Source organism: Cloeon dipterum, chromosome 2, assembly GCF_949628265.1.
Source record: "Cloeon dipterum chromosome 2, ieCloDipt1.1, whole genome shotgun sequence".
Taxonomy (NCBI): domain Eukaryota; kingdom Metazoa; phylum Arthropoda; class Insecta; order Ephemeroptera; family Baetidae; genus Cloeon; species Cloeon dipterum.
In genome coordinates, this window is record NC_088787.1 from 11,394,815 (window position 1) to 11,412,402 (window position 17,588).

The 17,588-nt window shown below is 39.4% G+C and overlaps 1 protein-coding gene and 1 non-coding gene across 9 annotated transcripts in view; one reads left to right on the top strand and one right to left on the bottom strand.

Annotated features, from left to right (window-relative positions):
• The window catches only part of LOC135938002 (uncharacterized), an 85,290-nt gene that overhangs the window by 21,895 nt on the left and 45,807 nt on the right, over positions 1-17,588 (bottom strand). For 6 of the 8 annotated variants that reach the window (XM_065481474.1, XM_065481473.1, XM_065481468.1 and 3 more), the window contains 2 exons: positions 16,109-16,147; positions 11,198-11,242 (listed from right to left, as the gene is read on the bottom strand). The exons of 1 other annotated variant lie outside the window; for it this stretch is intronic. In XM_065481474.1, the coding sequence (XP_065337546.1) occupies positions 11,198-11,242; positions 16,109-16,147 (84 nt within the window). The remainder of the gene's footprint in view (positions 1-11,197; positions 11,243-16,108; positions 16,148-17,588) is intronic. One more of the 8 variants, XM_065481470.1, reaches the window with a different exon arrangement.
• Positions 7,240-7,311, top strand: TRNAC-GCA (transfer RNA cysteine (anticodon GCA)). The gene has a single exon. It is a non-coding gene; the product is annotated as a tRNA-Cys (tRNA).

Sequence of the window (17,588 nt, forward strand, 5' to 3'; positions counted from 1 at the left end):
CGTGCTCCATTTATGACACTCAATAAAAATTTTCGTATCAAGAGATGGGAGAGTGGAAGTATGTATGATCGTTTTCCAACCATAAATTTCAAACTCACTACCCTGGAAGTGGCCATAATTGCGCCACATGTAAGGTAGGACCCGAGTGGAATTAATACAATTTCATGGACTGTTATTTGCTGTGCAAATTTGAGCGAATTGGTGCCTTACGATTTCTCCTCGCCCACGAGTCACTTGCTCGAGTGCTCCAATCGTTCCTTTCGATCAATTAAGCATCGAGCACGCGTTCCACACACACACACACACACAAGAAGCGCCTGCGGTTCTTCTCGCCGCCGCCACAAACGAGTGCAAAACGCACACACAAACGCGATTTGCGGTCATTGAATTTCCCGGCGAGCGACGAAACCACAACAACGAGATCGCCGACGTCAGATGCCTCATCGTTTGACGCCCAATTAAGAGGCCCATTAAAATCGGATTGTAAAAAAGGATCGAGCGACAGGACAGAGAGGACAACGACGTGTGTGCGTTTATTTTGGTGTGATGCAACTTGTAACTGCTTATTTTTATCGGTTCTCATAATCGGGAAATACGAGGCGCACGGTCGTAAATTGCGCTGTGGACTTCTCTTTTGCCTGGTGCACGCTGCGAGATAAGAGAGGAGGCGTTCACCAGGGATGTGAAAAAGAGTTTGTTTTGGAGAAAGTACAAGCCGAGAGCCGCCTCCTTTGGCAGATAAAAATTTGTACGAACCATAACAAACCGTGTTTTAAGACCGATTATCTGCTTGTTGGTTAAATAATAACAATTAATAATTTCTAATTTTCAGTGCAAATGAAATTTGTTCTAAAGCTGCGCCTGACAAATAGATCTTTACTGTTTGAAAACTAGAGGCATCTTCGAAATTTCTAAAATTAAAAGGAAATCTTGTTACGAGAGTGAAAACATGCCTCTCTGAACCATTAACTCAACCTTTTCTCACTTCCCCAGGAGTCTCTCTCCGGCATAAAATGTATACATTGCTTTTTACAGCATCAGAAAGATGCATTTATTTTCCATTCAGCTAGCCCGAGTGCGCGCACTCTCTCTGATTTATGGATCCAGATTGGTAAATTATTAATTAAGCATCTCGGGGTAGAGTGCCGCCCCGGAGAAATTCAGCGCTCGCGCACCGATGGAATTTCCATTTGGGTTTCTTTGCTCCGGTGCACGCTATTTTCACCTGCTGTTATCGAGTGTCGGCCGCAACCATAATGATCGAGTGCCCTCGTTGCCGCGCGCATAAACAATAATAATTACTATACACTGCGCGATAGTAGCCAGCAGCCAACCAAGAGCATATGAATTGTGTATAGCGCGCGTCTCGTCTTTCTGCAGGTACGAACAGCATAATTGCTACGTGTGCCCGGACAATTCCACCCGAGAAATAAATGGGCTGCCTGTTAAATTGTTGCCTTATTGACTTTTCATGGTGCTCAAATTCAATTTGCTGCAATGGATGTCTTGGTGTGTAATTTAGTATTTATGGCAAACGTGCCATAAGGGAAGGATAAAAATTAATAAGGCAGCGTTGAAAAATTTCAAATTGTTATGAATTTTATGCAGGAGGGAGTCCTTTTCAATTACCAGCGATTTAGAATATTCTGCAGTTAATTTTGAGAATGGATTTTATTTTTCAGGTTTGGTACTGCGCACATGAGGCCTGAGGGTCCGAGACAGCTTGCTCTCATTGTCAGTAAAGCGGGATAATTTTTCTCCTCAATTTTCTACTCTTCACCGCACATAGCCTGGTACGTGCCGGATAGTGTACAAATAAAATCCATCGACGTAATTTTCTTTGCTCATTTAATAAATAAATTTCAATCAAATTATCCTTACTTGTCTTAAAACAAGTGTTTGGCTCTCTAGAAACAATACTTCGGTGTCGACTGAAAGAATTGTAATACTCCAGTGCACTATTGCAGTAGGAGATCTGTTTTTAAAATGTCTGATGTTTCACCATTGAATTATACCTTAAATGCAAGTGTCTAAGGGAAGGTTCCGTACCAACTGAAAAATATATTATTTAATTGTGATGCACAAGATGTTGCCAGGACAATATTTATGGATTTAATTACACAATTATATCCGCAATGATTTCAATCTCAAGAACAAACATGAGAACTAAAACGTTTTAATTTAAACAAAATAAAATAATTAAAATGAAAATATTTTATTAAACGCTAAAGTTTCAAAAAAAAAAAATAAATAAATATTTACAAAAATTAACAGCAAAATTTAAAATCTTCAGCAGTTAACTTCACAAATAAACTTTAATTTTCAGGTTTAGTGCACTTCAGGTCTATGAGGGTCCAAGATAGCTTGCTCTCATTGCGGGATAATTTTTCTCCTGAATTTTCTACTCTTCACCGCACATAGCCTGGTACGTTCCGGAAAATATACAAATAAAAATCCATCGACGTAATTTTCTTTGGTCATTGAATAAATAAGTATCAATAAAATAAAAATATTCCTTATTTATCTTAAAAATATGATTGGCTCCCTAGAAACAAAATTCAAAGTAGAGGAAGATATTACAATTGGAAAGATAAACTGGGAAAAAATAAGGACCTTGGAACGTTCTTTTTACGTAATATTACTGGACTTAATTTAGTTTGTCAATAAATATTTTTTACACAATAAAATATTTGTATTCAACTTAGAAATCTTCAAAATATCTAAATCAGGATAGAAACCGTAAATCAGCGGTAAAAGAAACCGGGTGGTATGACATTGGCATTACAACCCTATATAGTGTTTTCCGACAAGAGTTTTTGTCCGTAAAAAGTAACTGTGTTCAACCCAGCAGGAATTAATTTAAAAAAAAAAACAGTTCACCGACTTATTCTCTTACTACACGTGCAATAATAAAAGAATAAAAATTAGGCGTTTTAATTTTAACCAAGATTTTTGACCCACAAATTGCGGAAAAAATCGAACATATTTCAGCAATGAATAAATCCAAGAAGTAGACAGGGAAAAATATCGTTCAGCTTTACGTAATTTGCAGAAAGTGCTCGTGATTTGGCAGCGAGTCAACGACCAGCACGGTTCGCTTCCAAGAATGGCTGCCGTCGGACACAAAAGCGCTCTTTGTCGTCATATGAAAGATAAGCAGACCGTATAAGCTCTGGCGAGATAAGCACCACCCTGCGCTGTCTGCTGCCTTCGCGGGTTTCCGGTGAGAGGAAGCTGCCCGGCGAATTCTTATCTGCGCAGCATCCTCTTTTGGAGTGCGAGCACGCGTTTGTTTGTTTGTTTGTTGGGCCATCAATATTCACCTGGTGACGCGCGCGACACCGCAGACGGAAAAATTCTTTCTGTAGCTTCCGAAGAATCGAGTTGGAACGGTGCACGGCTGCAGTTTCCCAAGCCGCTGAATCAGCGAATAAATTAGACCAAAAATGGAGAGGTTAAATAATAGGTTTTCCAGCTCGAGGGAAAGGTGAGATCACGATTACTGTGAATTGAAGTTGGTACGTTTCATGAAATTGCAGAAATTTCAATAAAAAAAAACACTCACGAGTAATTTATAATTTTGCCCATGTTGACATTATTTTTCAAAGGATTACCGATGGAAATCTGGCAATAAATTTAGTTTCAAAGGTCAACCCATCGGTTTCAAAATAATTCAAGCATAATTACGTCATCTTTCAGAGTTAAATGCTGCGTCTGACAGATTTAATTGTGTTCTCATTTTGCCAAAATACGATCGGCACGACCCAGTTGCTTTCATATTCAAATCAGCCGTGCAGCTGGAGGGTGGAATAATTAAATTTGCACAGGTGCGCTGCCCGGCCGGACAATCAGCATTCAAATCAGCGAGTGCGTGCCATAAAAATTCAGCGGCAGGTTCAATGGAACCGCCTTGTTTCGACTGAGCGCGGGAACCGACTCGCCGGCGCAACTGTGCAAACAGAATTAAAATTCAGCTGTGTCTCGTTTCATTAGAAAACGTATTTTAAAGAGCCAAGAGTTCGAGACGCGCTTTCCAACAGGGGGAACAATGGAGGTGTGAGGAGACCGAAATGTCCAGATAATTTGCAGACAAAAGGAGCTGAAAGTTGCAGTGTGACAAATTGCGCGTGGAAGCATTATTATGGGAAAATAACCGCACGCTCTTTACGCTCATAATCGCGGCTGTTTTGTTTCTTTCGCGCTGCTGGGAAGTCGTAAAAATTTAGTGTCGCGCGCAAACAATACCTCTCTCGGGTAATTGCATTCGCAGCTTTGCAAAAAAAGAGCTGATATATATGGCTTAATTTGACGGCTTTTCAAATGTGCGTGAGCTTGATGGAGTTAAATTATTATGAACTCGTCCGTAACAGAGGAGAAAATTGCTTTAGCGAGGCTTTTTTACAGTTGTTCTCACGCTGATTGAATCGTTTTAATAAAATTAAATAATTAGTACAGTCAAGTTTCTGATAAAATTCTTAATAAGAGTCAATTTTCTGATTTCAGGTGTCTCCAAAAGATCACTTTAAGGAATATTTTCTACTATTTAATTGAAAAATTAAGCATTTCAGCTTTTATCTATTCTTCTGCATATTAATTTCAGTATTAAATTTTTTACTGTCTGTGCTTTGTGTAGAAAGGCAAAAATTCCAACTTTTCTTCATTTTTTAGTCCATCTTTTAATGATTTTCTGAATTTTTCGAATTTATTTCTTGATAATTTCATAAGAAACAGAACGTGCGTTTCCATAAGGCTAAACTTCACTCAAGAACACTTTTTATTTTATTTTAACAATATAAAATCATCGAGTTAAAAACTGGCACAATAAACAGCTGTTGAGAGGAATGAATGCCCTCTGCCTGGTCTTACGAGAATTGTACTGGCATTAGTTAAGTAAGTAATCCCGTTTAAAACAAATTTCCTCTCGCTAATCCCTTTCCTTCAAGCTCTAGTACTAAGCTCTTGAGTGGTAGCAGAGTGCGTTAGGAGCTGACAAATGACATTGAGTGGCCGCCGGAGCACGATTCGCCGCTCATTTGCATGGTGCTGGCGGCCAGAGGGACGGCGCGGCGTTGCGCGTGACATCATGCTCTCGGCGTGCTTCAATTTGCGGCCGGCAGCAGAGGAAATGAGCGCATAAAGCAAAAAAATCATCCCATATAGTGCAGCTGCATCTGCGCCGAAATTATATACGGAGGGAGGAAGCTGCGGTCCAGACCCAGACGCTTCTTGCAAATTGTCAAAACAACAACAAGGAACGAACGAACGGGGTCGCCGCCGCATGTGTGTTTTAATCTCCATTGTCTGGGCGGCGGGCTGGTGGATGTGCCCGATGATAAAGGAGAAAGAGAGAGACGCCAGCTCCAATTAGGAAGCGGCAATATGCATACAATGGGGTCTGCAAGCCGTACTAAACTTGTGCGTTGGGAGTGTTGTGTGTGTGTGTGTGTGCAGCTTCCACCCGTGGGCCCGCGTTCGCTTCGGTGCTCTACCACACTCACGGCATTTTATCGGCCGTAAGATGGATTTAATTATGCAGATTAGAGAGTCTCTTGGAGCGTATAATAATCGTAATCTTGCTCTTTTGCACGAAACCGTTGAAAGAAACTTGAAATTGAAACAATTATGTAGACCACTGCTCAATTCAAAATTGTTTTAGCAAACCGTTAGGGAGAATTTATAAAAATTTAAATCTTGGAATTATTGGAAAGCTTAGATTTTTTGTTAGATTCTGATTCTCGTTGGTCCATAGTCCAAGGATGACTAATTATTTGGAAAATCCTGAGCCAAGGGAGAGGTTTGAACCAGATGTCTTGAATTAAAAATGATAAATAAATTGTATATGCCTTGATTAAAGGCTTAATTATAGACTGTGTTGATTAGAGAAGAATTTACCGGTGTCTTAATTCAACAGATAAGAGTTCGTGCAGCGAAATCGTAAAAATTGGCTTCCAAAAGTTATTATTATTTTATGGATATATAAATATTTTTTAGGGACTACCAAATCTCTTTAACTTATTTTCAAACTTGCAGTGAAGTGGCCTTTTTTTAAAAAAATAATTTAATTTAATTTAACGATATTATTTATTGTTTTATCCACTCACATTGGAAATTCATTAAGAAAATCTGAGATTTTAGAGAGTAAAAACAGATGGTAGCATTTTTGCCATCCGATTTTGCTGACTTCTAGCTCAAGAAATGCAACAGTTATGTTTTGAATTTTTTCGCTAGCAAAAATCAAGACATTTGGACGTAGGGGGAAAATTAAACTGCTTTGTATAGAGAGTGTTGTTATTTTAAAATGTTGTTCTAGCCTTCAATACCGCCAGAATTTTCTGGCTTCCCATAGCTCAAGTCGAGGTCATTAAAAAAATATATTTACATAAACTGTAGTGCAAAAATAATGCTCGCAAAATACACTGGTTAAAATTTAAAAAAAAACACTGCATTTTGTGCAACCTGTAGTTTTTGCAACCTGTATTTTAGTTTAAGGAAGGCAGAGCAATGAAAAAAATAAAACAAAGTTTACCCTTTCAAAAAGCGAGAGTAAATCGAATGTATGTATATGTATCACGGGGTGGTATTTACCCTGTTGTAGGACCTAGGCTTTCGGTTGGTGGGCGCCTTATAGGGGAAGCGCGGCTTGCCCCCGCTGAGGTGGTCGAGTTCGCGTCTTAGAGCCTCCAACCACTGGCAGGCGAGGCACTTGCGCTGCGTCAGGTTGACCATGGTGGTGCCTTTACGCCGCTCACCCCCGCCGCATCGTGTCCCTCCGCGCGTCCGAAGCGCCCCTCGCCCGCACTCACACACCCTGAGGCCGAAAATTAACAGGGCCTCAAAAAGAAACGAACGAAAACGCGCGTGTCAACTGTTGAGTCACCTCCGAGCACCACCTACGTCGCTCGCATACCGATTCATGTCCACTGACTGGCGGCCTTCCACTTCAGGAAAGGACGTGAAACCCGCGATTCCGACGCGCAGCAGGTGCCGCGCATCGCGGTTTTCAGGTTTTTACACTGATAAGTGTACGAATCGGTTTTATTCAACGGTTTTAATTATAAAACCGATTTATTTGTTTAAGTATCGGTTTTAGTACCAGTGTTTTAGCCAGTGCCACCGATTTGTTCAGTTAACCGGTTATTTTTTCACCGCGATCCCTACCTCCTGTTGCTCTCGCGCCCACTACTCGCTTGACTGCTGCTCGCTTCGAATAGCATATTCGTTGAGAAAGAGAGGCAAGTAGGGGGTATAGCTCAGTGGTAGAGCATTCGACTGCAGATCGAGAGGTCCCCGGTTCAAACCCGGGTGCCCCCTCATATTTTTAGTTTTTTACTCTGCAAATTAACATAATTTAAACGCTAGCTGGCCGTTTTCTCGATTTTATTATAATTTTTCATTCGTAAAACGCAGAGAAACCGAATTGTACGTAGTTTTTGACCAAATTAAACAAGTTGACAAAAAAATCAACGTTTCAATGAACTACCACACAACCACAACATGCTTAAAAAACTACAGGGAACTCTAAGGCGAGCATTTAATTTCAAATTTTTTCGAGTCACGCTCAAAATCAAGGAAGCTATTTTGCTCCAATCACGCGATCATTATTTTTACTCGCTCAACAGGCAAGGTTTCGATTACGAGAGGAGCGAGACGATTGATGGTTATTTTGTTTGTCAGTGACATTTTCCATTTGCGCCGCGAGCTATAAGGTAGAAGAGACAGAGCGAATTCGACTGCTGCCCAAGCAAGCAGACATAGAACAATAATAGGTGGGCGGTCCATTTAAGATTAATTTTATTTTTGACAAGGTAATAAATTAAAATTATAGAATTAATATTGCTGAACCTCCAAACAAAAAAATTTTGATTGTAGTATTGACATAAAAATGCTGAGTTTTCAAAATTTATAATTTTTCTTTCAATAAAATAATGACGAAATGGTAAATTTAATGTTTCTCTGGAGACTTAAAACCGAAATTTAGTATTTTAGTTTAAAAAATTAAAACGATCAAATTTCTGTGCTAATTTCAACCAAACAATTCAAGGTAATAATTTAGACTGAACTAACATTTTTTTATAAGACTGCGTTGGTGTAATTTACATAATTTAGGGGCGACTGTCCATTTGGTAATTACAAACAAACGACACGATTTATTTAGTTCAGAAAATGAAGCAGTTTATTTGCGCTGAGAGAGTGCGTCGGGAGTGTTGGAGAGTCGCAAGCAGGCCGGCAGGCAGGCATTTGTATTTCGAGCCTTGGAAAGAGCAGGAGCGCCAAGGTTATTCAATCACGCGTCTTTTTTTAAGCCTGGCGCGGTAGCTCACGCAGCGTGCTGCAAACGGGCACATCTGGAGGGCAAAGGACCGATTTCGCGCGGGGCCCGCTGACCAAGGGCCGCGGACACCTCTCAGCCCTGGCGTGAGAAGGGCAAAAGGGCCTCTGGGGGCGCCGGGGGGCGCTGGGGGTGGCCGGACGGGGGCAGGTGTGTTCGGTAACGAATACGCTGCGAAGGCCCCAAAATTGTAAAGAAGGCCAAGGTGAAGTTCGCCAGATGGGCCCCGGAATGCTCTCACTCCAACTGCGCGCGGATTTTTCCCTTTCTTTCTTTCTTTCTCCACATCGCTCTGTGCATGCAGTTGTGCAATACGAGGAAATTCGCCTTGTTATTCTTCGGCAGAGTCGATTGTCTTGTCATTACTGCATAATATTTAAATGAGCGGCAAAATCGCGGCACAACAATGGAGAGAATTGGATTAATCGTGCCGAGAGCGTTTCATTAGGAATCGCATTTCGGATGCCTCTTGGGAAATCTGAGTGGGTCGTTGCTCAATTTATTTCTACTTTTTTCTCAGGACCAAAATTATAAATTTGTTTCTTAAGAAATAATTAAAATATAAATCTATCAAAGCCTGTTGAATTAAAATTTGACTGCCTCTCAACACTTAGCGTTTCGTCATTTTCCATTTCATTAGAAACTACAGGGTTTTTGAGCCGTAAAAAGTTGATTTTGTAAGGGAAAAGAAATATAAAAACACAAATGTGATTTCCATTTATTTTGGATGAAAATTCTGCGTGTCCAAGTTTCGAGGTTGAGCTTAAAATAATAAAAAAATATATTTTCAGATGTTCTGCCCGATATTTTCAATACACACCGAAACTCCTTGGCTGATTCCTTTACAACTCTCTTAAAGCGCACATAAAAATTCGTCTAGCCTCGGTCATGTCATTTCGCGAGCTAATTTCAAGAGCCCTTACTGTGCAAAGTACGACCTTCTGCTTTTGTTTCCATACAAGAACTTTGCAGAAATCAGCAAAGGCATGACCAATTCACAAAGTGGGCCCCGAGGCGCCGTGCAAAGGTTTTTATTTTCAAAACACTATACACACCGGCAAAGGACGCTCTCAACACATTTTCGCTGTCGCCGAGCTGTTTGCCGTTGCTGCTGGTGGCACAACGACCCTTTTGTCCGTGCATAAATTATCCGCGAGAAAAAGAGAGTTTGATATTGTTTTTCTCTCTCCTGCGCGGCAGACGCCGCGCGCGTTTCTCAATGCCGTCCAGAGAGTCCCGACTTGTCGTCTCGCACTCGCCAGTCCATTAATTAGCAATCTGCAAAAGGAATTCGACCTTTCCTAGGACACGTAACCCTCGATGCCGCAGCGCAAAAAGCTGCTTCGCCATCAAAACAAACCACGACTTACAATTAGAGAGCGCCAAACCGATTCGATTCGCGCGGGAAAAAAATGTACCGCTGTGGGCGAAGTTTTTAAAGGTGCTAATCGGATATTATTCTGAGTGAGCGAGAGGAGCTTTACTGACAATGAGGCGTAGTTTGTTAAAGACATTTTTATTATAAGGAATTTTCCCATACTGCTGACAATACGATAGACAAGGGAATTAATTGCTCACGTAATAGCTTCTGAAAGGAATGCAGTTTTTCTGCTTTTTCGCGGATAAAATTGTAATCACGCTTGACTTTGATTCAAAATTCTACTTAACAATGTTCACACTATATGCTTCGAAACATATTTTATCCTTATTCCGAAAGTTTTATTTCAAAATTTTTAAACCAACCATATTTGAATGACATAAGACTCTTGTAAAAGTCCAAAAATGGCTCCGATTATAATACTGAGCTAAGAAAGATGTCGAAAGAGGACTTTACCGAACGACGTTTCGTCAGCGGCAGAAGTAGATAAAAAATTGTATTAAAGAATTTTGAATAAATAAAAAAACATCCCATTGTGCAGCAGAGCCGACTCAATAGCCTAACCCAAGAATTCAGAAGGTAAAATTGTTGGCGAGGAAGTTGTATATTTTTTGATTTGTTAAGGCTTATTTAAATCGATTATCTTCAGCTTTGCCCCCAATTGAGACACGAGATTGCAAACTCCTTGATTTTTATAATTAATTTTAAAATGATGTTAAAATTCTAATTTTTCCTGCAAAGGTATTATGGAATAAACACAAGACCAGTTAGTGACTAAAATTTTTATATGTCAATCAGGAAAATATCTGGAAAGATTGATAAATTATTTCCAAGACTTAAGGGCTTATAATTAAAATTTAAAACAATTCCTGGGCCATGTAAATTTTCACTTTATTTAAAAAGAGATTTCATTTTATCAGGGTCTAAAAAGAATTTAAATATTTAAAACAAAAATATTCTCTATTTCTATTGCAATTAAATTTGCTAATTTTGGACTTCAAAGAGAACAAAACCAAAAATGATGAAACATTAATTTGGTATTTGCTAATTCTTTCAGTTAAACGTATTTCAGAAAAGACTGTGATGTTTCATCGCATTGTTTTCTTTTGTGCTCTCAGCAGCGGTGTTTTGCTCCTTCCCTCTATAATTACGCGCCAAAACACGTGTGTATGGATGTTGGAAAAGTGCCACGAATTGCGAGAAACGCGTATAGAGCGCGTCACATCTGATTGTGCGGAGCGTCGGAAACGAGAATAATATGCAACTAGTATATAGGGTTTTGTCTTGGCAAACGTCAATGTTAATCAACTGCATTAGGGCAAATGGTATGCGACAAGTTGCGCGCATGCCATTTAACACAATCACGCACACGTACTTGCTGTGTAGAGATATAAAAATAAACGCATTAGTAAATGGGCAAATTAAGAGTCAGTCGTACGGAAAACACACCACAACAGAGAGACACAAACAAGTCTGAACGCGCAAGTTACCATTTTCGGCCCGTTTTCTGCAACCACACTTAGCAGATTCCATAGCTGTGGAGCAGAGAAATATAAATGAGAGAGTGACGACCAGCTTCAAACGAACCACACACACACACACACAATAATCCGCATGCAAGTCTAATTGCTCTCGCGCATACATTAATCGCATCTATTTCCGCGACTCTTTTACGATCATTTTCATTCGCTCGCTTTATGAATCCAGTTTTCTGCACGATAAAGTTGTACCGTCGTCTGATTGCCCAAGTGCAGCGGGAATTGAATCACTTGTATTATAATATGCACGCCGCCGGCGGTCGTAAAAGAGGCAGAGGGCGGCTCGATCAGCGGAAATTAGCGTCGATCGGCCGTTCAAGTGGTAATTAGCGCCATCCTCACACCTGCCAACTTCGATTTGCAATGCAGATTAACGCCGGTAGCCGACCAAGCAGCGGTGTCGATTGAAATAAATTTAATACTCCACAGTCACATGTATAGGAATTCTGTTTTTGAAATGTCTGATGTGATTGTATTAGATCCTAAAAGCGACATTTGAAACAATGTATTTTATATATTATATTATGATGCATAACATGTTGCCAGGACAGTATTATTTAATTATTTAATCACAGATTAATATTTGCAATAATTTTAATTTCAAGAACGTACATGACAACTTAAGCTTTTTAATTTGTATAGAATAAAATAAATATGATAGAAATATTTTGTTAAATGCCATTGTTTAAAAAACTATCTTTAAAATATCAAAGACAAAAAATAAATAACACAAAAACTAACAGCAGATTTAAGATCCAATTAAAAAAACCTATATGAACTAGGTCATATTAACCCCCGAGGGCCCCCGTGGGTGCCAACCCATATATAAAAATGATTCAAATAATTATGATTGAACATGTCATGATAAAATTAGACCAGAAAACTTAATGCTCGAATCTCCCAAATTGTGATTTTAAGCATCATTTTCCTGATGAGCACTGTGCTAAAAAAAGCTCGATTTTCGGTCGATGCGGCTGTGAATTAGTTTGCTCCACGCACGCAATCTAGGCACACACACACCGCATGCCACCCACTTGTTAGCCGCGGAAATAATAAATCGGCGGGCCGCGCGGATGCATCTCAGTCAGTCAGTCATCCAGCGTGGGCGCTCGCTCGCTCGCTCGCTCTCGGATTACGTCAGCGGCGTGCTCTGCTCTGTTATATAGCTCAGGCATTTCGCGAACGCTGGCTGCGTTTTTGCCGGAAAAAGCACTTCGAAAAAGAAAAAAAACACACATGTCTCTGCATTCCACGCATGCCGACCTTGAAACGTGCAAATGAAGATAAAAGCGTTGAGCTCGCGGAGTTGCAGTAATTAGCCTGGCTTTTAATATTATTATCAGCGTGGACATCTGCGAAAATGCTTTGTCCGTGTCGCACTAATGTGCTAAAATATTATCTTGACTGCCTGGGAGGCTGATAATGAATGCTTGAAACTTGAAACGGAAGGAAAGATATAAAAACTGCTTATTACCCCAACAGCAATTTGTCAGTTCAGTTAGTTAATTTTTTAAAATAGTTGAAATAAATAATTTTTAACAAAATTTGTTCTTTCTATTTTCCCAGTTTCATAAACACAACATGATTGTTTTTTTTAAAATTGTAATTTAGAGGATCAATAAGATGTTTTGCAAATTCTGCTCGTGATTCATAATTTGGTCCTGAATGAAATGGTTAACCTGCTTTGAACAGTATGCAGTCCGCGCAGCAGAGATGAAAGCATTGGTTGCATAAGCTCCGAAATTTCGTCACGCAATTCTGAATCATCGCGAGCAGACGACAAAAAGCAGCGAAATCCGGTCAGAAAACGTGATTAACGCGACTGGCCTTTTGTGTGCTAATGCAAACGGAGGCTGCCGCTGCTTGCTACTATATTTTGAAGTGCAGCAGCACGCAGGGATACGCCCATCATGTTGTGATTTACCCACCGCAGGGGCTGCCCTGCAACAGGTCGGACAACAAAAATGCACCGAGTATAAAGACAAGCAGCAAGAATGCCTGCCCGCGCTGCGACCTTTATTAACAATTTCACTTTCCTGCTCAATTGAGTCATTTGCTACATGCATGCGCGCGTATGTTAATCCGCGGCGATTTTCCTGCGCAATACATATGAAGGAAAATATTAAAATGTATGAGTAATTAATAGTTCGAGTGGATGCCGACGCTAACTCGACGCTGTAAAGAGGATGAGAGCTCTATAAGGGATTGAAATTTATTAAGGATCAAAAATAAAATAAGTTTTTTAGGAAATCTCGGCATCGAAAAATTCAGTTGGAGTAAAATTTGAAAATATTTTTTATTTGAAGACGATTAGGAAATTACAGTGTAAAAAATTTAGAATTTATTGTTTAATTTTGTAAATTCTCCATCTTTTGTTTTAATTAATGCAAAAATTATTACACAAAAGATTTTGCTTTAACAATTCTTTAAAAATTTATCTGTAGCCCTACTTAAAATCTTATTTATTTCAAAACAAATGTTTAATGCAACATTCTGGATACATCTCGACGCTGTAAATTTTGGAGAATATTGCAAAATTTGATTTTACACTGTAGGAAGGTCCTCTTTTCAGTATATCAAATTGTAGAAATAAAAATTAGATCAAATTTTCACATAAGCCAACAATTAATTATTCTCTTTTCAATTGTTGCCCTGTGCCATCCCTTTAAATGCTCGTCATTCTCTTAAATTTTATTCATTTTTTATGCAAATAAAATTAAAGAACATTTTTTTTTAATTTCTTGGGTATGAAAGTAGCAGAGATGTTGCATGCTTAGAAGCAAGAAATTGCTGTAAAAACACGTCCGTATATGCAAATGCAGCTGGAGACTGCATTTTTTCTCCTTTCAGCGCAGAAGAATGTTTTTCTCTCGCGAGCGCAGAAATAAGCGCATTATTTCACGGCCGGGGAATCAATGCTGCTGCTGCTGCTGCTGGCGTTTCATGTCGAGGTGAACTGATTGTGCCAGCTCATTTCACCTCACGTATGCGGGGAAGGCAGGCGATAATGGGTAATTGCGCCTGCTGTTGATTTTTTGCCCGCCGTCACCAATTATTTGGCAGCAACACCTGCAAATTAAGCCAGGCGGAGTATGATCTTCGCCCAGCTAATGTGTGATTTAATACTTTCGTTTTGGCATTTTCCTCGACCTCATTACACGCGCTATAATTGTTGCGAAAAATAAGAGAGGCGATTGCAAATTTTTGCGTTATTTGGCGATCTCCAATGCCGAGCTCATCGTATTCTGAACATGAATTACTTGAAAATGAAAGGTGCTGACGCAGCACTCGAAAAATTTGCTTTTTATGGATTTTTATCCTACAATAAGGACAATAAAGCAACATAAATTGCAGCAACATAATAATTTGTGCATTTTAGAGAGGATTGATATTGCAAAACTCCGGAAAATCCTTGATGCCAATGCACACAATGATCCCGAAATTACAAAACAATTATTTCGGACAAAGCACGCGTCCCCAGTTAAAGCCAAAATTATTTGTAAAAATTTGATGCTTTACATCAAGTGCGGTGAGGACTGTCTCCCTACTTGAAATCTTTTTTATTCCACAATGAAGAATTTCCTGGATGGTTCTCAACGAGAGGAATCGAATTCTGCCAAGAAAATGTTGCCAAGCGCTGTAAATTTTGGATGGCAGCATTTGAATTTTAACTGTTGCATGCTCCTATTATGATTGTATCAATTTTTTCAATTCTTGTTCGAGTGAATTGAGGCGAAAGTTTTCGAGCAGTTGACAACAATGCGGAAAAACCAAAGCAGCTCGATTTTCCACTTAATAAACCTCGGTGGAAATCAATGAACAGCAGACATGACTGCATAATTAATTAACCTTGTCTGCCAATTTGTAATTTCCCCCAAAGCTCGCTCAATCAGGCGTTTAGCTACAGCAGAACTGGATCTCGCGGTGCAGGCGAGTCGTAAATATCGCAACAATAGTAAGTGCAGCACAGAACGATTAAAATAAAAAAAAAACGCAGCCAGAAGGAGAAAATTGTCGCGACTGAGTGCGTTTCGTTTTCAAATTGCGCCAACCGTCGCGACGGCGATCGAGTTCAATCCACTTAATTCGTAATATTTATCACACACAGATGGAAATAGCTATTTGTCCCTTGTGTCACTTATATTTATTTGTTTACGTTGGCTATACGTCCCCTATTTGGAAAAAAATATGAACCTGACCGCAGAGAGGCATTATCGGATAAGATCGACAGAAGAAATCCATCAAGCAGACGCCGGGTGACGCATTTGTATACATATACAAACCAAGCGGATTAATAACGATCAGTGCGACGCACCCAAGTGGGAAAAATGCGTAATCTAATAACTGCTCTATAATAATTATTGTTAAAGGACGTCTGTCTGTGTACTTTCGAAAAGACACTTGTTCGCATCTGTCGCTGCGTACCTTGCATGTTTTCAACTAATCTTTACACGCAACAGAGAGATTGCACTTCAAGACGCATATCAGGCATATGACGTGTGCGTTTTATTAAATGGAAATTCCTTACCAACGCTAGAAAATCGAGGATAGAACAATTTTAGAATTACCTCAGTTAAATCAAGTTGAAAAATCATAAAACTAATTTCGACACTTCTCAAAAAACAAAAGACCTCAGATTCGAAATATCGCAAAAGAACGGTTTTAATTAGGGAATAAAATTTTTAGCACTAATTGTGAGCCACGATTTTCTTTGTTTTGCCTCGCACGTCCTTGAACATTTTCGCTCTCAGTCTCGACCTTAAATGGGCATGCGTTTATTTACGCAGAAACAACTAAACTGCTGAGTTTGTCTACGATTGTTAGCTCTACTGTGAGCGACAAATAGTCAGGAGGAAACCTTACCAAGACCTGCGAGGATTGCTCGGCGGCAAGAGATTCTTCCTAGAAATAAAGAGCATCAAATTTTTAGCCTTTCCTGCGACACTCAAATATTTTTGTCTTTTGTGTACAATTACGGTATAATAACGCTTTAAAATTCCTGACCATTTTCGCATCGCCTCGAGTGCGCAACAATTTTTCTTTAATAACAATTTCAAGGAAGGACAGATTTTTTTACTCACATTTGTAGATGTAATGCACGAAGGGCTAGTTACTCTAGACAATTTAAAACTGTTGAATGTCCGTTTCATTTAAGAGGATCTGCATTTGTAATGCAAAAAAGAAAATAAAATACTAGTGTATTTGCCTTAATTTTTCCTTTAAATATTTAGAAAAATAATTAATCCAAGCTTGCCGTTGAAATATCTGAGAAAATTTGTATGTTAATCAAGCGGTGAGCACTCTCCCTTTTTTAAAATCATAAATAATTTCTCTAAAAGGGAATTTAATCCCAAAAATCGCAAACCGTTGGAAAGATCGCAGTGAGAGGAATAAATATCAAGCGAAATAAACTTTAGATAAATTTTACAAATTTTGAAATTACCTATTTTTCGTCTTAATTTAATTATTGCACTTTGTTGGGTTGAATTATTACAAAATTCACAGGCAATAAATTCAATAAACCTCTTGCCAAAGCAAAAGATACAAAATATATTCCATTTTCGTCTTGTAAAGATCCACTTAATAGGTTACAGCTGACGTCGAAATCAATGAAAACAACATTGTAGTATAATTGTATGCAATTGAATTTCACTCGACGCACAAGAAGATGCGTTTTCATTCACACGCTCTAGGTGGTCTCCCAATTAAGCTATACTTACTTGTGAAAGTCATCGACCCTGCAGCTATAGTTATTTCTTCTATAATTGAAAAGTTCACGAGAGCATGAGCCACGAGCAGGTTACATTGCGGCTTTCTTTCGTCTTATAAGCACATTTGTCACGGCTGTGCAGCTCAAATAAGGGTTTTATTTATCCGCGCCGAGAGATGCAATTGCCAATCCAAACACAGAGCTAGCGCATGCACGTTTCGTCATATTATTTCTGCTCTCTGAGTGCTGTGCGAGAGAGCGAGTGCAGCTTCGCGCTGGAGCAGTTTTTCGACTCGGCTGCTGCGTGCGGCTTGTTCTAATAATATACCCCTTCGATATGCACACCACCGCACGTGCGAGAGTGTGTGAGTGTGTTGTGCACCTCCTCTGCGCGCACACCGGTTGGTTATTTGGGCCAGTGTGTATATTATATCGCACTCACGCAGGCACAACTTGTGAAGACTGTGAATTGCGGAGAAATCTGTATTTTCAGGAAGAGCTCGAAGGTTGAAAAGTGCTGACTAGATGAATAAGTGAAATCTTATTGGACAAACGTAGTTTAATTTGTAGCCAATTTATGTTAAAATGTTACAAGATTTATTAATAACTATGCATAAAAATTTTGCTTGTAAA